Source organism: Peromyscus californicus, unplaced genomic scaffold (genome assembly GCF_007827085.1).
Source record: "Peromyscus californicus insignis strain IS unplaced genomic scaffold, ASM782708v3 Scaffold_4__1_contigs__length_199733344, whole genome shotgun sequence".
NCBI lineage: Eukaryota > Metazoa > Chordata > Mammalia > Rodentia > Cricetidae > Peromyscus > Peromyscus californicus.
The window spans coordinates 119859835-119884525 of NW_026294562.1; the positions used below are offsets into that span (position 1 = coordinate 119859835).

Below are 24691 nucleotides of genomic sequence, written 5' to 3' on the forward strand. Positions count from 1 at the left end.
AGGAGATTCACACCCATCAGCGCCTTTCCCATTCGTTTTTTGAGAGGAGTTAAGACAGGGTCTCCGTTTGCAACCCAGCTTGGGCTCCCTCTTGCAGCCAACTTCCTGCCTAGGCCTCCCAAACTGCTGGGATAGGCAAGAGCAGTTCTGGCTTACAGGGTGGTTTGTTCTGCATAGGAACTGGAAACAAGGCCTAGGAGAGGGCTGGGCAGGAGCCTCCACCACAGACATGGAAATGGAGGAGGAACTCGCTCTGCTCTCGGGGCGCGTAGTGGAGCCTGGACAGACCGGAGGGGTAAGGAACCTGCAGATCCGGGGAGAGATCAGTGGGGTTCCTAGCCTCTCAGCTCTGCTAGTGGGGTGTCCAAGGGTGGTGCAGCCATCGGGGAGGCTGGACGACATCAGGGCGTCTCCCCTCCACAAACTCCAGTGCCATGCCCTCGAGGTCCCTCCACTTCCAGCTCCTCCACCAAGGGAGGAGCGCGTCCTCGAATGGCAGCAAAGAGGAAGAGGCCGGTTGAACCCCGCTGAGACGACGGGCGCCGGCGGGGAGGCGCGGTGGGCGGCGGCCGGCGAGCACTCCGGCGGCCGCGCGGCTCCTCCTCCTCCCCCTCCCCCTCCGCCCCCCCCCCCCCCGCCCCAGCAACGCCGCCCTGCCGGTGGGCGGGGACGCGCGGCCGGAAGCGCCTTTCCCGGAAGGCAGGGAGGGGGCGGCGCCGGCCTCGGGGCGGCTCGACGATGGCGGCGGCGCGTCGGCCGCTCGCTCAGTGAGCGGAGCCGCGCAGCGGGAGGATGGCCTCGCTCGGGTCGGCCGCGGCCGGGGAGCCGGCGGCCGGGGCTGAGGCGGAGCTAGGTCCTCCGGCCCCTCCGCCGCCGCCGCCCGCGCCCGCGCCCGCGCCCTCGCCGTCCGCGCTCGGGCCGCTGCTGCCCCTGCAGCGGGAGCCGCTCTACAACTGGCAGGCCACCAAGGCGTCGCTGAAGGAGCGCTTCGCCTTCCTCTTCAACTCGGAGCTGCTGAGCGATGTGCGCTTCGTCCTCGGCAAGGGCCGCGGCGCGGCGGCCGCCGGGGGCCCGCAGCGCATCCCCGCCCACCGCTTCGTCCTGGCGGCCGGCAGCGCCGTCTTCGACGCCATGTTCAACGGCGGCATGGCCACGACGTCGGCCGAGATCGAGCTGCCGGACGTGGAGCCCGCCGCCTTCCTGGCGCTGCTGAGGTGAGCGGCGGGCGCGCGGAGCCGGTGGCCGGCGGCCCGGAGGGAGGCGGCACCCGGCCGGGCCGGCGCCCACTCCCGGGTGACCTTGGGCCAGGCGCGCCGGCCTCCCTCGGCTCCTCCCCGGCCGGAGATGCTCGGGGAGGTCGGCCAGTCGCTAACGGTGAAAGCCAGGGTCGTCATCCCAGCGGTGTGCGCTTTGCCGTTGAAGGGCGCTGTCACATTCCAGGGCCGGGATTGTCGCCCGGGCTTCAGAGTCAAGTGGGCAGAGCAGAGGACGGGGGCAGGCTGTCCTGATGGCCCACTTGCAAGATTTGTTTTTGTTTGGAGGACGGGCCGGGTAGCTGAAGGATCTTGGAGGACTGGTGTTTTCAGGTTCTTCGCGGTTTGATGTCAACACCCCACCCCACCCCCCGAAAGTAAGAGCCCTAACAGGTACTAGCTGACCTGCTTCGTGTTCCGGCAAACAAGGTGATATTTACTGTACCCTAAACCACCGCTGCTGGTGTTGAGAGTTTGCTTTCTGATGATTTGAGAGTAGGAGATTGATAGCTGTTTAGTTTTCTTTCATGGAAGGGAGTATCACTTTGGCATGATTAGTTTTTAATCGCAACAGTCCCGTTAGGGAGGTAGATCGTTTACCCCAATTTTACAAATGGGACAAAGGACCAGAAAAGCAACTCGCCCAAGATAACCGAGCCAGCTCCCAGAGGACCATGTGTGTTTCATTATACTAGGGTGGTTTTGGCTGCCCGAGTGGTGTGTTTTTAAGCTAGCAGAGTCTTGAGTAATTCTGACGTAAACAGGCAGGTCAGTGGAACAGAAGCGCCCACAAAGGAAGGCTCCCAGCTTCATCAAGAAGATGCGTACGGAGTGAAATAGCAACTAGAGATAAATATTACGGTCCCATTAATGAATGGATAAAGGACAAGATAAATAGAAAAGAGGAACTACAGCTAAAGAACCTTTAACCTCTTTAGTAAATTAGGAAGTGCAAATTAAAATAGTGAAATACTTTCTCCTTTTCATCAACCCCACCATTTTTTTTGTTTTGTTTTGGGTTTTGTTTTTTTATTTTCTGGGACAGGGTTCCATTATGCGGGCTTGGCTGACTTGGAGCTCAGTATGTATACCAAGCGGGTTCGGACTCGTAAAGATCCACCTGCTTTCAGCCCCCGGAGTGCTGGCCCACCAAAAAATTTTAAAAGATGGCTATAGGAACACTTTCTCACGAAAAATGTTCATAAAAAGCCTTTGAAAAAAAGTTGGACACCTTAGATTTCTTTTCCACACATAGGAAACATTGAAAAAATATCTACAGTAGCATTCTTCATAATAATGTGGAAAGAAGTCAAGCCGAGGGAATAAATTGTTTGATAAACAATGCTAGGTCCACTTGATGGACTATAATGCAATCACTGTGATGTTTATGAAAACCAGGTAAGACTATGGGGAATGTTTATGTTAGCATTTTGAATTTCCTGCACCATAGTAACGCCTGAGAAGGAATGGAACCAACGCTGTATACCTGGAGATAGGAGAGAAGGCAAACCAATATGCTAAGCAAGAGGTGTTGAATTGGAAAACCGACGGTACCTCTTTCTCTCTTTGTTCTCATAGTTCTAGCGTTTAATTCACTTTCATTTATGGGGATAGGTGTGCAGCCTCAAGGCTGTATCTGGGTCATTTGCATTTTGAAGTTACTGGGAGGACTAGATACAGCTTGCTTAAATTACGCAGTTTAGAAGTCTTTTTTAAAATGTTAAGGCCAGAGAGGTGGCACAGTGCAGACCTGAGCTAGATCCCTGTGAGCCACATGATGAAAGGAGAGAACCTACTCCTGCAAACTGTCCTCTGACCTCCATGTGTGTGCCACTGTGTACCTGCCTACATGTCCATCCAGGAAAAGAAATACAACAGAATGACTCTTTGGTCACCTGCACCTTGATCCACCGGGATGTTCAGTTTCTAGGTCTCTCTTTTTGGTGTCGTGTTTAGAGGTGAAACCTTACAGCGTTTTAAATACTTGTCCTAAGTGACTTTTACACTGGCTAAATTTGAGAACTATCGATCTAAAACCGTTAGGGCACCCTTCCCCCTCAGAGCACATCTTAGACCTTAACTTTGTCCTGTTAGAGCACAAGAGTACACTAGTGTGCTTTAAGCAGATAAACAGATGGTAGTGGTAAGGATAGACCAGGCAGGGCTTGACAGACTGAGAGGAAGGACTTGTGAGTTCTCATCTGGGGACGAGAGAAAAGTTGTAGAGGGTTTAGGTGGAGTGCTGTGATCCTATTTCCATCTTAAAATCTCATCTGACTGTTATTTGGAGATTAGACGGGTAGTAAAACGGAGCAGATGATAAATTAAGAGGTTTTGCTGTAGTCTACTCAGATGGTGGTGAGCCTCCAGGGAGGTAGGGGATGTGATGAGAAGTGGTCAAATTCTGGTTCTATTTGAGAGTAGAACCAGAGAAAGTTAAGAATGAATGGTAATGATTTAACTGAATGAAATTAACCTGGGAAAGAAGTGGATCGTGAAGAGAAGTACAAGGATGAACCTGGGGATCTGGAAGCTCGTGGAGATGTGGGAGGGAAGGGAGCATGAAACAGGAAGCTGTCAGGGGAGAGACGGAAGCAGGAGGTATCCTGAGAGAGTGGACCAACGCCAGCTGTGGAACGTGGTCAGCTGTGTTAAATGTCCTGAGGGTTGGGAGAAATGAGAGTGAATTCCTGATGATGTGATACGATGTACGCTATTGATAACCCTGGGGAGGGAGCACACAAAACACATGGAACGAACGAACATGCTCTTATTCCGGAGTCCTGAGGAGGAAGTTGTAGTTTTGGTGCTCCTTCTCGGCACGTTTCTGGTTTGGGGACCATGCCAGAGTGTTCTACCCCTTCCCCCTTGCGTTTCTTTACCAAAACTACTGTCTTTAGACTTCTCTCTGTTGACATTTTTCCTTCCAGCACTCATGCCACCCTGTGAGTTCTCTGAATCATTTAGGGACTTTAGTCTGTTGGATGAAGTTCAATACTTAGAGGTATTAAAGGCCTTTGTGATGTGTCCCCACCCAATTACTACTGGTGACATTTTCCCTTCCAAGGCCTCTTCTAACTGTACAGCCTCTACCTAAAAGACAGTAATCATTATACTTCAGGTCATAATTTGGGGCTTTCCTTTGTTGATTAAATCACTGTTTCCTTCCCCTCCGGGCAGATTTGTACACTAGCTCATTTAATCTCTCGGCCTGTTTTGGTTACATGTTACCCTAGAACAAACCACTCCAACACCTGGTGGTTTTAAACAGCCATTTCATTATCTTCAGAGCTGTATGGGTTGATGGGCTCTCCTGGGTGATTGTTTGGCAAATCTTTCAGATTTCAGACAGCATCTAAGGCTGGGGTCATATGGACGATTTGACTCAGATTCTGAGATGATTTTCTAATAATCTGAGATCTTCTTTTCCATGTGCCTTTTCCAGCTGGTCATTTCAGCAGCTTGATTTCTTGAACAAAAGTAGGAGCTGCCAAGTATTCTCAAAGTGTAGGCTCGGAGCTGACATTTGCTCTGCTACATTTTGTTGATGAGTAGTGAATGGGAATCATGTGAACCGACAGAGATCTATGTAACAGCATTGATGTTGGAAGGCGTGACTTAATGTGGGCCTCTTAAGTGATTAGTTATTTATATTAGTGCCTAATTGACACTTATGCTCTTGTGACATTACTTTTCTTTTTTCTTTTTGGTTTTGGAGACAGGGTTTTTCTGTAGCTTTGACTGTCTTGGAATGCTCTCTGTAGACCAGCCTGGCCTCAAACTCACAGAGATCCTCCTGCCTCTGCTTCCGGAGTGCTGGGATTAAAGGTGTGCACCACCACCACTCAGCTTTTTGTTTATTTTTTTTTGGGAGGGGTGTTACTTTTTAAACATTTCAATATCAAACTATAAATTTACACTCACAAAGCTACCTTACCCTTTCTGTAGCTCTGTTATTTATCACAATGCCTAATGATTTATGGTCCTTCAAAGAATGCTTTTGAATAAAATGGATCATTGGGATAAAAAACTCCTCAGGTGTGGTCTTGTAACCTCGTTTCTCCCTAATATAAAATCAAGTTTCACTCTATCCTTCCAAAACTGTTTTAATTCAGGGCTGGAGGAACAACTGAAATGGTAAAGTGCTGCCCTTGGAAACAGGAGAGCGTAGATCCACTTCCCAGAACCTGCATGAAATTGCCTGATGTGGCAGGCAGGTACTTGCAGTCCCGAGGCTGGGCAGGCTAAGGCAGGAGGACCCTGGGGCTCCCTGGCCTTCACAGGAGCTGGATTGTGTTCCAGAAGTCAGCCTCCACACACCCACCACATGTGCTTATAATTATTTTAATTAGCCAGGTGTGGTGGCACACTTGTCACCCCAACATTTGGGAGGTGGAGGCTTGAGGATCAGAAAGTTAAGGCCTGCAACTTGGCTACATGAGACCCTATCTCAAAAAAAAAAAAAGAAAGAAAGAAAGAAAAAAAGAGGTGTTTTGTTTTGTTTCAAGACAGGGTTCTCTGTGTAGCCCTGGCTGTCCTGGAACTAGCTCAGTAGACCAGGCTGGCTTTGAACTCACATGTGCTGAGATTAAAGGTGTGAGTCACCACTGCCTGGCTCAAATTTTCTTAAAAATTATAATAAATATAGCCTTAAATTTTTATCTTTTTGGAGACCATCTTTGGAGTGTAGGTAAGAAAACAGATATACTTGATGATGTACAGTCATTTCTCCGTTCTATGCTGTTGGCCTTGAAGGTTGTGTCTGGGAGCTTCTGCTGTCCCTTTAAAATACAAAGTGTTGGCCTGCACTATGGTGCTTGCTGTGCAAGCCAACAATCGGAATCGAGCATGTACAGGTTAAAGGGGAGAGCCAATTCCACACATGTGTCACGCACGCACACTAATAAAGTTAGAGAATTATGATCATGTCAGGGTTAAGTTTTAGTTGTGTCTTTCTTAGGTTTCCTTAATATGAAAATTCTACCAATTGGAGAGAGTTGCTCTTGTAGACAACAGGATTTGGTTCCCAGAACCCACATGACAGCTCACAGCTCCCTGTAACTCCAGTACCAGGGAATCTGAGACTCTTGTGGCCTTTGTAGGCTCTTATATCAAACTCACTCGGCCTCATATACATAAAATTTTACAAATCTTTAAAGAAAAAGAAATTCTACTGATTAAATATATTTCAGAGAACATATAAATGAAACATGAGCAAGAGGATTCTTGGATTTTTAGTAACTTTTCTATTAGAAATGAAAATACTACCCTATCCCCCTTGTTGATATAGAAACTTTTGCCTAGTCTGTTAACGTGTAATCGTTAAAATTTGCCCACACATTGTCTGGTACTGCAGGGGGAGAATTCCCTTATTGTTTACAATCCAGTGTTTACTTTAACTTGCAGTCTCAAAATAATTTAAAGCATCTTATAAGAAATCCAAGGATAAAAACCAAAATAGCACTAAGTTAGGCTAATACAAAAAAAGTATGTTGTGAACAAGCCACAGCATTCATTTGTAATTGTCTTAGCAACAGATATGAAAAAGGAAGCATGCTTGAGCAGTAATAATTCATGGTGTTTCTAAACTTAAAAACAAACTGCTTAGGGGATCTGTAACTCTAGTACTGAGAGCAATAATGAAACTGATGTTCCAGTTGAAGTGCTCTTATAAAGAGGATATTATTGTAGTAATGAGCAATGTCTGCAAGCTATGGCTTTAGAGACAGATGATTATTTAATGTAATAATGATTGTGTTCCTTGATATAAACTTAAGCTTATTACCGAAGTGAAATTTAATAAAAACAATTTGAATGTGAAAGATCACATGCAGAATAATCTAAAACACAATTCTTTTTTGTACCTAGAATGTAGTCACAGGTATTTGATGCCTCCTGCCTAAATTGGAGCCTCCAACATAGATTGATATAGAACCATATACTTTAGCTTTGTGCTCTTATCTCCTATCTTTCCTTCAATTAAAATGATAATAGGAAAGACAGTATGCCTATTACATATTGAACAGAGAAAAAAAGGAATGGCCAAGGTGTAGAAAACAGATAATGTACTTAGAAATTGTGTGGGTAAAATGAAGAGTCCTGAATCTGGAGCCTAGAGTCGCAGAAGGAGCTGCAGTGGAGCCGGGAGCTATTCTGGTAGAACCCCAGCTAGGAGTTGGTAGTGAAGAGGGGAGAAAGAAAGTCTAGTGCTAAGACATAGAGATTCATTTAAAGCCTCCTTATAGACTTCCTCAACCACGTACTGATGACAGCTGTAGGTTCCTCCAAACTTGAGCAGACTGCCTGGCAACAGATAGAACTGCTGCTGTGCTTTTGGAACCTCTAGGTAAAGCTCTTATAATGGCATGAGGGTCCTTGATCTCAAGGCTGGCTTCCCACTGTAAGGCAAGATGCTGGTCAGCAGCTTCCACATACTGGGAACTCCCACCCCAGGCTTTGCATTTGCAAGACATTTTTATCTGGATCTAGAAAAGTTGCTAACTACTGAATTTAGAGATATTGACCCCTTGACACACATAGAAAACCAGAATGTGAATGTGAGTGACAAAGATAAACAGAACGTAGGAATTTCAAGGAAGCATAGAAAAGAAGAAAACCTAAACATTTCTATTAAGTGTCTTGGAAACTTGTAGAAGTTTTTGTGTCCATAAAACAAAGACCTAAAGTTGTGGAGGGAAGAACAATCAGGAACAAAGCAGAATTTCTAGAAATCTGAATGTCATTGTGTGTGTGTGGGGGGGGGGGATAGAGAAAAGAAATACTCCAAAATACAGAGGAAGAAAAAAATTTCATGAGACCTTATATTAATGAACAGCTAACACTTACTCTGATTAATTTTTGTTGGGCTCTACTGAAAGTGCTTTATGTTTTAAATTGTGTTCATTCTCACTGCAACATTACAAATATGTGCTGCTATTTTCATCTCTGGGGAGTCACACTGGGATAATTTGCTTAAAGCCACATACCAAGTAAATCATGAGAACACTGGCTCCAACCCACACAATCTCTTTACCCTCCCCCCCCATGTATTATTGATAGAGATTCGGTTGAGTCCATGAATATGCACCATGTGGGTACAGCCCAACTGGATTATTACATTATGTTATTCCTCTAAAGCCCCAGCTCGCTAGTCTGTGGTCATTGTGCTGATTCTGGAATGACTATGAAAGGGTTTAAGGAATAAGAAGGTTCTGCTATCAAGAAATAAATGAATCTTTTATCATTTGGAGATGTGACCTTAGCTAACTGTAAATTTACTCAAGGGAATATCCTTTGATGAGGGAGACATTAGTGAACTACTGTTCTTGTAAGCAGCTATGGAGTACTAAAAAGAGCCGAAGTTTCACTTAAGGAACATTTGTTTGGCATCTGTCTCCTGAGCACTACTTAACCTCCTCTGAAAATGGAATTACTTTGTGCCTCTCAGGAATAAGAATATGATGTCTGTATAGGTTCATCTTACTCTGATGTAAATTTCAGGGTTTTTTTTTCTTTTGTTTGCTTATTTAAAGGTTAATTCTGATGGATTGCTTGTCTAAAACAATGCTGATCATCTATTTAAATTTTTTCATTGCTTTTCAGATTTTTGTATTCAGATGAAGTTCAGATTGGGCCAGAAACTGTTATGACCACTCTTTATACTGCCAAGAAATATGCAGTCCCTGCCCTGGAAGCACACTGTGTAGAATTTCTCACCAAACACCTTAGGGCAGATAATGCCTTTATGTTGCTTACTCAGGTAAGTAAATATAGCTAAAATAGTTGCTTAAAAACTGAGCATAAGCTGGGTGAGGTGGTGCATGCCTTTGCTCCTAGCACTTGGTGGAAGTGTTACAGCTTGGATGGAAAGTTATCCTGGTAGTCAAGAGCCAAGGAATACCAAAAAGTCACACTGCACAACAAACCTTCCAGGAGATTTATTGGGAAGGAAAGACCCTGGAGAGTGGCTGCCTCTGCTTGGGTGAGACAAAGCAGAGAACTAGGCAGAACACAAGGTTTATATAGGGTTTCTTGAGGTGGGGAGGCACGGGGAGTTTTCCAAGGTGGCCTGGGATTGGAGGGATTATGTAGCCTGATCTTGGGGAGAGTCAGGGATTCGTGGTTTTTTTTGTTTTTTCCCCCTGTAGGGTGGAGCCTGGCCTCTGGCCTGGGAATGGACAATTAGGGCCCTTAGGGAAGTTTGGGGATTGGGGCCTGGCCTGGAGTTCCTCAGGGGTCAGGCCCAGCTCAAGGGGTCTCAGCTGCCAGAGGTCTCCAGGGGTAGGGCTTACAAGGAGTCTCTGCCCATCTGAGTTTGAGGCCAGCCTGGTTGGTCTGCAGAGTAAGTTCCAGGACAGCCAAGGCTACACAGAGAAACCCTGTTTCAAAACAACCAACAAAACAACAATAAAAACTGAACATATTTATATATAAATATTAATAATTAATATTAAATTATATATAAATATTAATATTACCTGGATAATTCTAGATCATTATTTTAAAGTATGTAGTTATTTTTGTATATATAGTTATTTTGTGATTATTTGGGGAAATATATATTTAAGATTTTCTGGACATCTTCATTTTCAATTTTTGCTGAATCTGAAATAAACATTGAGTATTTAATATCAGAGAGGTTCTAAGATTGACTATCTTTACTTCTGTGCCTATGACTGGAAGCTTCCTAACCCATTACTGGAGCAGTTATGGTATTAGGTTTATATGAAATACTTTTTGTGCCACATTAAGTACAGTCCATACAGAAAAGTACACATACTGTAAGTGTGTAGCTTGGTAATGTTTTTATAAACAGAACATAACTAAAGGACCATTAGCCATCCCTAACATGTATTATTTAGCATTTTGTTAAGTGTTTGTAATCTGAACTTTTTTGATGAAAATAAATTATTTCTCTTTTTAGATAGTGTTGTAATACTTTATATGAACTTTTTAAAATTATGAATAGATAAAATAAAATCCTGCCTGACATGATGGCACATGCCTTTAGTTACAATACTCAGGAAGCTGAAACAGAAGGATTATTTTGAGTCCAGAAGTTTGAGACCAGCCTGGGCCACATAATGCATCTATGTGAAACAATATATATTCTTCTTGAATTTTTGTATTAGAAATAATTACTGGTGACTCCTAGGTCATTTCTCATTTTATAAATGAGAATTAAAATCTGGGCAAATTAACTGCCTGTCTAAAACCTCACAGTAAGTGATGCCAGGGCCCAGAGCTCTCATCTTTACAGTTGTTTATTGGGTGTTTTAAAAGCAGACTTCTTTTATTAAATATTTGTACTTGAAGAAAGAACTTGCTGATGTCACTCTTCTTGGACATAGTTACAGAAATCCACATATGCCAGAGACCAAGCTAATAATAATAGCAGAATGTGTTGGGTAGTGACTGTTGAGTCAGATAGCTTTCTTAGTATTTTATAGGTATCAATTTAAGCCTTATTATAACTTCATGAACTGTTGCTATTCGGAGTGGAAACTTATTTACCATTAAGAAACTGAAAGAATGAGGAAGTTTAGGGAAGGGGCAAGGCCATGTGTTCAGTCCTAGGGGTGGGCAGAAATTGAGGCAGAGGTGAAGTAACTTAACCAAAGCCATGTAACAAATGTGTGCTATGTACTACGTTAAAAGAAATTTAGATAAAAGTATCTAATAAATAAGTTGATTCTAAGATTGAAAAGATTATTGTTCAAGGAGTTTAAATGTATTGGAGCAGATTAAGTAACAACTTTTGTTGTTGTCATTGTTTTTTCAAGACAGGGTCAGGGTTTCTCTGTGTAGTGCTGGCTTTCCAGGCTGCCTGGAACTCAAAAAATCCACCTACCTCTGCCACCCTAGTGCTGGGACTAAAGGCATGTGCCACTATGCCCAGCTAAGTAACAACTTTTATATTTCAATTATTGTTATTTATAAACCAAGAGACTAAAATCAGGCTATTATGATGCATTAAATTCTTGTTCATTGGGTCTGAGATGAGGCCTGAGAATCTGTATTTTTAATAGGCTTTCAGGTGATACTAGTGATTCTAGACCACACTTTGATTAGCAAGCATGTTAATGTGAGGGAGGGAAACAAAAGACTTGAGTTTTATTGGCCTGAGAACCAGATCATGTGAAGTTGGACCTCTCACGAAAGTGATTTAAAGTAAGCCTGATCATTCACTTGGATCTGTAGAAGTTCACTCTAAAACAGAGAGTTAGCATCTGCTACATGATTTATACAAAGAGCACGTTTGTGAATTATGACCAGAGATGGTGCTAAAGTAAACATTGAGAAACTTGAAGCAGCAGATTCCATACAGAACTCAGTACTATTGCTCATAGTATATTAAGGATTAAAAATAGTTACTACCACAAAAATTGTCCAAAACTCATGTTTTGCTTGATGAGCTGAGCCTGTGGGCACATGCCTTTAATCCCAGCACTTTGGGAGACAAAGGCAGGCAGATTTCTGTGAGTTTGAGGCCAACCATGTCTATTTAGTGAGTTCTAGTACAGCCAGAGCACATGGAAAGACCCTGCCTGAAAAAACCAAAAAATGAAACAAAAATCTGTTTGTTAGAGTTTCACTTTATAAAAAATGCACTAACTTTTCTTTAAGTATGTACATACTCTGGTTGTAGACTGGTTCCTGTACCAGAAAAATGTTAGAAAATTGGACCAGGTCAAAGTTACAAAACTGAAATCAGCCAACATTAGTAAATTAGTGAATATTGTATTAGTTTTGTATTTACCAAAACTAAAGTTATATGAGAATATCCTTATTCTTAGGAAATTTAAAAGCCCACAATATATGCAGCTTACTCTCATGACTCACTCCCTCACAAATGGTGTATGTATACACAGATTTGTATGGAGGAAAGAGAATAAACAGGACATAGTAGGTAACTTTTAGATAGGTAATCTGGGTATAGGATACATTGAGGGTGTACACACGTGCTATCCTTAAAACTTTCTATAAATTTAAAATTCCAAATTTTATGGGAAAATTACATGAAATAGAGTTAATATTATATTAACACCTTTTTATTATTTAAAGCTAAAATTAGCAAATTGACAAAGCAAATGAATATAAACAAGCCCAGTGTGTAATCTAATGAGAACACTGTTCGTTTGCATCTGAATTACTGAATCTGGTTGGAGACATGACTCATTGAAGTGCTCCTGTAAAATGAAGAGGACATGCATTCAGATCGCTGATACCCACCCACATTCAAGCTGTGCTGTGCGTGTCAGGGTGCATCTGTAACTCCAGCATTGATGGGTAGACAGGAAGATTCAGGAGACTCATGGCCAGCCAGCCTAGCTGAACTGTTGATCTTCAAGTTCAGTGAGAGACCCTGTTTCTAAAAAGTAAGGTGAAGAGTGAGCGAGGAAAGCATTTGACATCATCCTCGGCCGCTGTGTGCACATGAGTTTGCATCTACCTACACAATACGCTCATATATACTATACATATGTGCACACACATGCACAGAAACTCAGTTACTGAGTCCTTTAAAATTAATTTTGCTGGGGTTAAAGAGATGGCTCAGCAGTTAAGGAGCATTTGCTGCTCTTCTAGAGGACCTAGGTTCAGTTTCTAGCACCGAATGGTGTTTTAACCTAACTCCAGTTCTAGGGGATCCAATGTTCTTTGGTCTATGCGGGCACCAAGCACACACATAGTACATATATATGCATGCATACATGCAAATGCTCATAGACATAAAATAAAAATAAGTACATCTTTAAGAAAAGAATTTGACTTTAAGTGAGAACTTTGCAGTCATGCCAGGTTCTGGGTGTCATTTCTGGTGTGGTTAATTAGCTGGGTGCCCGGAGCTGTGGTGCTCTAAATTCTTATACCACTTCCTTCACAACAGGAAATGTTGACAACAACAACAAAACTGATCTGTTTTTATTCTTGACAGTTGATGTTCTAGTTACTGGTGATGGTAAGACTAAAATTTTAAATACTAGACTGCAGCATATCTAACTACTTGATCTTAGACAAACAAATCACATCACTGGACCTGTTTGGTGTGCTTTACCTAATCTAGAGAGTTTGTTTAGGATCGGACTAAGTAATACCTAAGAAAGTAGGCTGTAGTGTATATGCATAGGAAAGTAAAAGGAGCAAGATGGTTGATAATGTGAGTTCATTGCTCAGTGAAACATTAGTGTTCTTTAGCCTTCCATTTCTCATTGTCAGTATTTTTGCAAAATTAGCGATTACAGTTGTCTACAGTATCAACTTGGAATGTGCACAGCCTGAAGGTAAAGTAACTGAAAGTAAGATGAATTTTTTCTTGGTGTGTGTAGGCGCGGTTATTCGATGAACCTCAGCTGGCCAGTCTTTGTCTAGACACCATAGACAAAAGCACAGTGGATGCAATAAGTGCAGAAGGCTTTACTGATATTGACATAGGTAAGTTCCCGTGGAGCAAATGTTTACACTTTAGACACGGCCATGTCTTGTCAGCCTGGCGGGAAAACTGTGTCCATTAGTGTTTTCTCCAAATGATTGAAGGAATACCTCCTTATGAGTTGTGCTTCCTTTCATTTTAGTGAAAATACTCCTGAAAGTCCTAACTACCTCAGTGTACTCCAAAATGTACCAGATAACTAAGACTCTCACCATCTTCATGGGATTGTACTAGGGTCCTAGAGCAAGTAAAAAGAAGAGTAAAATGTGATTTGTTTTGTTAAATAACCACTAGCTAGAGATTTGTCAAGGAACAAAATATGTGAACATTAGGATTTAGCATGTTAATGGAGTAGCTAGCATGTAGCTGGAACTTTTGCCTGTCTAAGTAGGTATCAGACATGTGGGAGATAATGACTTGGCAACTGCAGAAAATAAGAGATATTACCTTCAATTGGGGTCATGTTAGGGAGATTACGGCGAAAGAGGTGCTGACAGGAGCCTTAAGGAATGGATAGTACTTGGACTAGGGATGGCTGAGTGGTAGATTACTTACTTCCCTGGCATGTGTGAGGCCCTGATTCCATTCCCAGCAGCACAAGAAACAAAGTTCTGAGTAGTGAAGCGGATAGCATTAGGCGTTAGAGGTAGGTGGTGCCACATGGGGTATGTGTGAAGTCAGGGAAGTGCTGGCACATTGTTCCGAGTGGCAGAGGACCAGGCAGTGACGGGCTCTGGGTTTGAACTTGGTTTTGTAGTAGAGGAGAGAAAGCTAATTCTCATAGCTTTAAACTATCTTTTTTTTTTTTTTTTTTTTATGGTGAACTGGAATTATGTGTCTTTAAGTCCCTCTCTTTTGGGATTGAAAGTCATATACCCTGTTGTCTGTTTCATTTGTAGAAATTTTTAAACATATTTTATACAAAACAGTCAAAAGAGAACTGTTAATTTCCTTCTCAGTGTTAGAACTCTTCAGTTCTCTTCTGGCTGTTTTTAGTCTTCACCAAGAAGTCCGATGCTCCAAAAATTTTTGTATTCCTTTCTCTCAGTCACAACAGGAAATGTTTTTTAATCTATTTTTAGACCAGATTGCTCAAGCTTAAACCCCAGAACTTAATCTTGATTTTTATTCTTTTTCATTTGTGCCCCACATGCAATCTCACACTAGGTACCCATGATTCCACATTCAAAACAAACCCTATGTTACTAGGTACCCATGATTCCACATTCAAAACAAACCCTATGTTTAACTGTTTCTTATCTGCTGCTACCACCTAATATAAGCCAGTGTTCTTTCTCATTTGGATAGCTCAGAGTGATCTTCATAAATAGAAAAATCAGCCTCTATTACTTCTGTTTCCACTGCAGTAAGAGTATAATTCAAACTTCTTACAAAGCTTAGAAAATCAGGCCCTATGGAAGTCAGGAAAGATTAGGCTTGGCTATAGTAACAAACCCCAAAGTGTATTCTGGCTCCAACACAAAAGCAAGGTCATTTTACATTTATGTAATGGGCCACAGAGAGTAATGTCCAGAGGTAGCTCTCAGGGTCTGATTACTGCCTGTGTCTTGCTAGTAGATGGTAGGGGAAATAACCACATATTAAAATACTTGGCTCTGAAATTGCTTCTTTATGTTGTCCTTTATTTCATTGTCCAGAATTCAGTCACAAGATCCACCTGACTTCAGGACAAGCTCGTATGTATAAGACTAGTCACTTTCTAAGACAAGGAAACAGAATTGTAATTAACAGCTCCTACTCAGTACAACTGCCTGGTCTTTTGCTTCTTGTTCATTCCTGTTTTGCTTCTTGTTCCATTTACACTGGACAGGTGTCATTATATTTCAAGCCTTTATATTTGTTACTCTTTCTGACTGGAATCCTTTTCCCTTGAATCTTTGTATGGCTACCTGCTTCTCAGCCCACAGGTTAACTGAGACAGACTAGGTCAGACCTACTTAATTAAACTAAATACCTAAACAAAATTCTTGTTTCTTTACTCTGATTTATTTTTCTCATTTATTGCCATTTGAGAGTCTTAACTAGGTATTCATATCTCTCTCTCTTCCTCTCTCTCTCTTTCTTTTTTTTTTTTTTTTTTTTTTGGTTTTTCGAGACCAAAAACTTACTGAGTTTCTTTGTGTAGTCCTGACTGTTCTGGAACTCACTCTGTAGACAAGGCTGGCCTCTACTTTACAGAGATCCACCCGCCTCTGCCTACCAAGTGCTGGATTAAAGACATGCGCCACAATGCCCATTGTGTTCATCTTTTTAAGTGTTGGTTGTCTGCTTTCCTCTCCTAGACTATACACTCCTGGAAGACAAGGCCTTTGTCTTGTTTCCCACGGTATTTCTAGTGCAGAAGACAGCAGAACATAGTACATGTCTGTTAACACCCTGACCAGAGCACTCGAGACAACCATGTAGTTCTCACTCAGCTTAGACCACTGCCGTGAGTCGTCTGAGATCAGACACCTTACCCTTTCCGGGATACCGAGTGTACTTCTCCTTTATAGTTGATTAGCGTTCCATTGTCGGTTCACCTGTTCACTTCTCAAGTGCCTTGGGAAGAATTCGTACATTGTGTTTCACTGAAGGGCAAAGCTAGTACACTGTCGAGTTGTTAATGAAGCATTGTTTAATCTTAATTGTTTCTTGTTAAGGGTCTGTCAAGTGCTCCATTTGTTTTTCATCTGCTCGTGAAATCATACTACCTGCATTACATGTGTGCTTTACATGTGGCAATTGTTTTATACATAGTTTTTATATTTTTCATGCCATTAGAGCCTGGGAATCTTAAAGTGTGGGTGTTTGCTAAGTAGATACCCTATAAATATTTGCTAATTTGTTTAACACCCAGTGTTGTATTATGTTTATGAATGACAATCTGTTGCATTTTTATCATCTTAGGCTCAGCTATGATTTTTTTAACACATTTGCCAGTAGAAGCCTGCCAGTACAAGGACCTATGTGTTCCTCCACCTATGTCTGTGTCATACTCCAGTTTGCTTGACATGTACTTGTTGAGTTTGGGAACTCTAGAGAAAGTATAAGAGCTGAGAGGAGAAGGCCCTGGCTTCAAGTTCTTAGAGCTGTCTTAAGTTCAGGGACTTTTTTTCTTCTCTAGGGTTTGAGCATGTGTTCCAGAAGAAGAGATATGCTATCTTAGGTTTTTGCTTTAGGGAGAAGATTCTTGGTTGAGTGGATGGAACAGAATGGACTTGGGCCACCAAGACAGCTCACTGGATAAAGTGTTTGCTGCTGAGCCTCGTGTCTGGAGTTTGAGGCCCAGGACCATGTGGTAGAATCAGAGAACCAGCTCCCATAAGGTGTCCTCTGACTCTCACCTGTACACTATGGTGTGTGCACACACACAGACACACACACAGTAATTGTAAAAATTCACATTGTGCCAACAAGAGCAGTGTGATCGGGTGTATCATACTCCAACTTTCAGTTTATTTTTAACTCAAGTTATTAATGAATTAGATTGGAGGTCTGTCTTTGTTGATTTTTTTGGAAGCAGAGTCTCACGCTGTAGGCCAGGCCATCTTGTAACTCACTTTGTCGTCCAGGCAGGCCTTGAACTTGTGGTGATCTTCTTGCTTCTGCCTTCAGAGCACTGGGATTATAGCAGTTAGCCACCATGCCCAGCTCATTGTATATTCTTTTTTTTTTTAAATGATTTTATTTTATTTTATGTGCATTGGTGTTTTTTCTGCATATATGTCTGTGTAAAGGTGTGAGAACCCCTGGAACTGGAGTTACAGACAGTTGTGAGCTGCCATGTGGATGCTGGGAATTGAACCTGGGTCCTCTGGGATAGTAGCTGGTGCTCTTAACCACTTAGCCATCTCTTCAGCCCTGTGTATTCTTTTTGTTTTTAATTAATTTTATTTTATATGCATTGGTGTTTTGCCTGCATGTATGTCTGTGTGAGGGTGTCAGATCCTCAGGAACTAGAGTTATAGACAGGTGTGAGCTGCCATGTGGATGCTGGGATTTGAACCCTGGTCCTCTGGAAGAGCAGCCAGTGCTCTTGACATATGAGGCATTGGCATCTCTCCAGTCCCTCACTGTGTATTCTTTTTTTGTTTTGTTTTTCGAGACAGGGTTTCTCTGTGTAACAGCCTTGGCTGTCCTGGATCCCGTTCTGTAGACCAGGCTGGCCTCCAGCTCACAGAGATCCACCTGCCTTTGCCTCCCCAGTGCTGGGATTAAAGGCGTGTGCCACCACCACCTGGCTCTCATTGTGTATTCTTAATCCAACAAATAATGAAGTATGTTAACCTTCACTTAATTGTGAAAAGCGTTATAGAGCCTTAGTTCAAACTCATTTGCTCAGCTACAGTGAAAATAAGAACAATTTGATGTTAAAAACAAAGAAATACTGGGGACTGCGAGATGGCTCAGTGAGTAAAGGTGCTGACCTTTGGAGTGGTGACCTGAGTGCCCAGACTCACATGGTAGAAAGAAAGAACCTACGCCCACTGATTGTCCTCTGATTTCCACGTATCATTTCCATACCATGACACCACCCCCGACAATAAATAATAAATACATGTCAGTTTTAAGACATTTTTGTTCAACCACATTTTAACATGTTATTGACCCCTACTTTGTTCTAAGGACTAATACCTTTCAGTGTTACCCACCCTTGATAAGCAAAATTTGACTTTTTAGTGTGAATGTATGGACTGCAGAAAGTTATTTTTAAAATAATTGTTATATGTCTTTCTGGATAATTTACTCATGTTTGAGTTGATTTCTGCTACATATAATATAGCATGCCTTTAATTTAAATTTAAAGTGTGGTCGGTGAGATGACTTGGTGGTAAAGATGCTTGCTGCCAATCCTGACAGCCCGAGTTTAAGGCCAGGCACCCACCTGGGAGAAGAGAAGAACTGGCCCCATTCCCAAGCTGTCCTCTGGCCTCCACATTCATGTAGACATCTGCACATGCACTAAATAAATGTAATTTAAAAATTTTAGATGTGACTTAGATGTTTTATAGTAGTGCCTGTTTTACTTATGTTCTTTAGAAAATAAGATTCCATGAAAAAATGTTTGTATACATTAGAATAGTTCTTTGGGGGAAGATAAAGGACATTTTACTTTACCTGTCTTTATTAAACAATGTTTCCTAAATAAATATCGTATATTCTTGTGATTATTAATGCTCATTATATTTTACTCTTACTCTAGAGTGACACATTTAGGGACTCTGAAGTATTTTACTTATTTATTTTTTTGAGCTCTTGTATAAGACAAGATTGCTTTGCTTATCAAGTATGAATGTCTACTTTTTACATGTTTCCTCTTTGTTAAACTGCAGCTTATTGTATTCTAGTATGCTTGCTTCTAAAGGTCCCTTTTCCTTTGAACTTACTACTTCTGGGCTGCTATTGCTTAAAAATAACTGACCTTATTTTAATAGTCTGCCTATGATAAGAGGAAAAGAAGTCTGAATGAGGACCTGTGGTGCAGACTTGACATTTATACTTGGATGTTACACAGAATTTTAAACTTAATGTGTCCAAAATTAAACTTCAGCTCTTTCTCTAACCTAAGGCTCTTCCTCCTATAGTCTTCCCCATCTCAGTTAATACCTCCTGATCCCTCTGCTTACTTGCCGTTATCCCTGAGTCCTTCCTTTGTATCTTGTTATAGCCAAGCTGTCAGGAAATCTCCATTGCGTTCTCCTTCATAATATATCCAGAATCTGATCAGTTTTTGATACTCCATCTGCCATCCTGGTCCAGGCTACTGTCAACTCTGACCTGGGTTTGTACTATAGCTTCCTAACTGGTTACACTTTTATTCCTGCCTCCACCACAGTCTCTTCTCAATACAATAGTCATAGGTAGAGATGTTGAGGTACACCTGTAATCCCAGCACTCAGAAGGCAGAGGCAGGAGAATGACAAATTTGAGGCCAGTCTGGGCTACCTAGTGAGACCTGTCTCAAAAATACATACATATTTACATACATACATACATACGTCACTATTACATCACTATGAAGAGACACCATGACCAAAGCAACTCTTATAAATGAAAGCATTTAATTGGGCAGTTGCTTACAGTTTCAGAGACTTCGTTCATTATCATCACGGCAGAGAGCATGGTGCTGGAGCAGTAGATGAGAGCCACATTCTGATCTACAAGCTGAGATGCTGGGCCTTGGGCTTTTGAAACCTCCAAGCCCACCCCCAGTGACACACTTCCTGCAACAAGGCCACAGCTCCTGATCCTTCTCTAATAGTTGTAGTGGTATTTGCTCCACCCATGACCAGTGCTTCCTGCCGTTGTACTGACCTCTTAAAGGAAAGGGAGAATGGTCAGGAGCCCCTTCTCCCTGCTGTCTGCTTCCTGGTCTGATTGAACTGCCAGGTGGATTCACTTCCAGTCAGATCAGAAGATGACTTCAGCTGTCTACTCCATTTTGTATTCGTGAGTGTATGTCCTCAATTTACCCTAATAAGTTTCCCTAATACTCTTTAACCAGACTCCCGTGGATTTCTTGAATTAAATAGTGCCACTTCCTAATGACCAAGCTTTCAAATATGTGAGCTTATGGGGGCCATTCTTATTCAAACCACTAAATACATCATACTTACTCAAAACATAACAAAACAAGACCCTACCATAGTCAGACTAATCCTTTCAGAATATAAGCTTTTATGTCTCAGAACCCTCCAGGGATTCCCACTTAAACACTAGGTGACCTACTCTGCTCCTCTATGGTTTTCCACCTTTTTTTGCTCACTGTTAACCACATCAGTCTCCTTGCTGACCCTCAGATATTCCAAATAATTTCCACATGGGAACATTCACACACAGAGTCTGGAATGACTCTCTGAAATCTCTTTGGTTTACTTCCCATTTCTTGCAAGCCTTGGAAACTTGGAGACTTCTGCAGACCCTCCAATCTTAAACAACATTTCTGACTCTTCTCCTGCTGTTTTACAAATTTCATCTGACACAACTTTTGTTTATTTAAGCCTCTTCTCATTAGAATGTAAGTTCTGTGATAGCAAGGACTTTTAACTTTATTCAGTAATTTATCAGTGCAGAGTACCTAGCAATAGTGAATGATGCTTCAGAATAAGTACTTGCTGAATGGATTGTATCTGTAGTCTTCATTAGTGTTTGTGAGTAACTTAGTGCCTTTTTGTTGCTTACTAGTAATATTCTGGCTATCTAACATGCTCAATAAATGGCATGATATGGTAGGAGTTTGTGATAAGTTGCCTGTTTATCTTTTATTTGTTGACAGTTTCATACACACACACACACACACAGTTTTTAAACGAACACTAGAATTTAATTTCTTTAGTTTTTTAGTATTTTAAAGATACAGTCAATTTTTTATTAATTGGTTAATACGGAGTAGTGGGTTTTGTTATGGCATTCCCTCCTCAATCCCATCCCACTAAAACCCATCCCTCTTCCTCCTCTTGCTGGTCCCTTTTCTCTTCCCAGCAAGCCTCTTCTCTTCAGCTTCAAGGCACATACATTCCATTAGTTGCTCTTTCTCCCTCCTGTTCTTATTGTTCCATGGTCCCCTTTCTAGTTATATACGTACATACATGCACAGAAAATTTAGGACCATGTAAGGGAGCAAGCACTGTTGGTCATTCTGAGTCCGGCTTGTTTCATTTAATGAGATGGTTTTCTGTCCCATCCATTTTCCTGCAAATATGACTTTTGGGGGGGGGGGGTGGAGGTCCGAGAAGAGTTTCTCTGTCTAGTCCTGGCTGTCCTGGAACTTACTCTGTAAACCAGGCTGTCCTCAAACTCACAGAGATCTGCCTGCCTCTGCCTCCCAAATGCTGGGATAAAAGGCGTGCACCACCACCGCCAGGCTGATTTTATTTTATTTTTTTATGTGTAAATTCAGTTATGTGTGTATTACATTTTCTTTTATTCTGTGCAGTTGGTCTGCATGTCTGTATTATTGTCTCCACCTGGTCCTCCATTCTTGATATTCTTTCCTTTACTCAGTTATGCCTTCTGAAGATGCTTTCTGCAGTGTGTTGTATTTAGTTAACTCATTTAGTTAAGTTTCCTTGCAGAATTTTTGTTTTTTAACTTATTTTTACCTCCAAATAACTGACTGTTACATGTGCTTTGATACTTTTTGTGCTGTGTTTAGGTCCTGAATTGATTTGCTTATTACCTCATTCATCCGTTTGAGTCTCTATGTGACCATTGACCTCGCGTGCGTGCGTGCGTGCGTGCGTGCGTGCGTGCGTGCGTGCCTGTCTGACTGTCTGTCAGTCAAAAATGAATGTCTGGTATTTCTCAGTCACTTCTTCACCTTATTTTTTGAGAAAATGTCTCTCACTGAAACTGGAAATCACTCATTGGCTACTCCAGCTAGTCTCTGACTCTCCTGCACTGGGTTCACAGAGCCGTGCTGCCACACCTTGCATTTTCCATGAGAAGATCTGAACTCAGGATTTCATGCTTGCAGAACAAGTACTTTACTGATGACCCTTCTCCCTCGCCCCTTGTTGATGCTTTTTCAGAGTAGGAATCTAAAATGGTTTTCTGGCGTTTCAGCAAGCTCATTAAACTTTGGTTCTCTCTATTTGAGGAGTGGTGAACTTGTGAAAGTGTCAGAGGGGCTTGTTCTCTCATGCTTTTTCTTTCTTTCTTGTGTGTTGGTTGGAGTAGTCTTCCAGTTGTTATTTAAGACTTTCTGGTAAATTATATTCATGGGATTTATGTTTCCTGCTTCTATTTAGTGTGGAAGCCAGTTGCATTAACACAAACTTGACAGCAGCCATGGTGTTAATCTGTAACAGAAGACATTCTTCATGAGAAGGCTCAGAAACAGCAGTGATTGTACTGATTGGGGAAAAAATGTAGTTCATAGATTTTTATAGCTAAGATTATGATTAGGTTGTAGAATGAGGAGGTAATAGAAAAGAGAAAAGTAGGAGAATAAAGTGTGATTGAGAGGGAAAGTATGTGGGTCAGGAGTATGGGAAATAATAAAATAATACAGAGTAGGTGCAGAGAAAGAATGATAAAAGCCTGTTCAGGCCAGATAGATGATAAAACAACAACCAAAGTAGAAAAATAGGAATAATAGGTAAAATAAAGAATAACAGTGAGCACTAAAGTCAAATTGAAGGTATTAGGACCATAATTATTACTTCTTCCCAATTGGGATGAAGATAGTTTCTCCTTCCCATCTGATGTCTTCTGTAGCAGTCCCTACAGGTTGCGGGAAGACTGATAGTCTCGGTCTTTCAAACAGGTTGATGTTCCTGCTGTGAGGGATTACATGTGGGGGCTGTGGGGAGGACTAGTAGGGGCTTCACTTTGCTTCCAGAGACTCCATTTCTACCCCACATTAGTTACAACTTGTCATGTCTAGTGTTTGAGGGTTCAGTTACATCGAGAAATCCAAGGGAGTCTGATGAAGAGTTATAAGGAATTTATTAGGAGGTAAGTCAGAAAAGATCACTCACTAAACAGAATAGGCGAGTTGTCGCAGGGTTCTGGAAGGCTGAGGTCCTGTCCCACACTGCTCCCACCGCCTGAGCCAGTCCCACAGTCAGTTACCTGTGAGTAATGACCTCCGGTGTGTCCAGTCTCCTCCTACCTGCACAAGGAGACTGCAGCAAGTTCAGCAGCGCTCTTGCTGCCTCCTCTGTCTGTCTCGGCCAGGCCTGATGAGGGTGGTTTCTTCCAGGATGTTCACTTCAGAGCTCTGCTGGAGAATCTCAGCATGAGGCTCCTCTGCTACACTTCTGCCTCTATCCCCACAGCCAGTGTTACCCAGGCCATCTCTCCACTCACTGTCCAGCCCCTGGTCATGTCTGCTCTCTGTTCTCGATTGTTGCGGTGCCTGTGTCCATAGGAAAGAGTACTCCCTGGCAGAGTGAGTGCTCTGCAGAGGTCTCATCTTAGTCTTGGTTCCTTTTTCTTCAGTTCTTTCTGTTGTAAAAGTTTATTGTTTTTATCCCGGTTCCTTTTCACTGGGTTGCACAGAGGATGCTGTTAATCTACCATCTTACCTGGAAATCCTAGTTTTTTATTAATAGGTTTAAGTATCTAGTCTGAAGTTTTGTTGGCTTTTGTTTTTTTGTGGTCTTTATTTAGCTGAGTTTTAAGAACTTAACATAAACAATACTTTATTAAAGAGCAAAATGTTCTTTATTATTGTATTTTCTCTGTAGATACACTCTGTGCAGTTCTAGAAAGAGACACATTAAGTATTCGAGAAAGTCGACTTTTTGGAGCTATTGTACGTTGGGCAGAAGCAGAATGTCAGAGACAACAATTGCCTGTGACGTTTGGAAACAAACAGAAAGTTCTAGGAAAAGCACTTTCCTTAATCCGGTTCCCACTGATGACAATTGAGGAATTTGCAGCAGGTAAGGCTGTAACTTCACTAATTTGAAACTATTTCCAGAGCAGAAGAGAAGCTATGATTTACTAAGTACTAGTTACAAAATAAATATATTTGTGTATAATTTCAATTTAAGATAACATCCACATTTTATAGCTTAGAGAAGTAAATAGAAAAGGTAAGTGCCTTGTCCAAGTCTATAGGGACAAATCTTCTTGGCCTTTATGGGTGCTACTTCTGCTTAAAATGAGACAGACCTGATTTTGAATTTCAGGTGTGTGACTAGCACTCACATGATAAGTTGCCAACAGTCTGTAACTACAACCCCAAGGGTCCTGATGCCTTCTTCTGTCCCCTATGGGTGCCAGGCATGCACATAATGAACAGACATACATTTAGACAAAACAGTCATACACATAGAATAAACTCATAAAATTCAAAAGAACATCCATATATATGTCATTTGGTGTACATATAAATATTTCTGTTGGACGTAGAAGAGTAGAATTACTAAGTTCAGAATGAATATGATTAGCAGTAGTTTATCCTGTCAGTTTTCCAGAGTGAAAGAACTAAGTTCTTCTAACATTGGAGAACGAAGTTAAGACACTTAACTTCAGTCTGACTCTTCACATG

The 24691-nt window shown here is 41.8% G+C and overlaps 1 protein-coding gene across 2 annotated transcripts in view; it reads left to right on the top strand.

Annotated features, from left to right (window-relative positions):
• Positions 1–740: 740 nt before the first annotated feature.
• Btbd1 (BTB domain containing 1) overlaps positions 741–24691 on the top strand; it is a 42787-nt gene continuing 18836 nt past the window's right edge. The window contains exons 1-4 of one of the 2 annotated variants that reach the window (XM_052760734.1): positions 749–1214; positions 8856–9012; positions 13583–13688; positions 23883–24080. In XM_052760734.1, coding sequence (XP_052616694.1) covers positions 793–1214; positions 8856–9012; positions 13583–13688; positions 23883–24080 — 883 coding nt within the window. In that variant the 5' untranslated portion in view covers positions 749–792. Of the gene's footprint in view, positions 1215–8855; positions 9013–13582; positions 13689–23882; positions 24081–24691 lie in introns of both variants that reach the window. The other variant, XM_052760735.1, reaches the window with a different exon arrangement.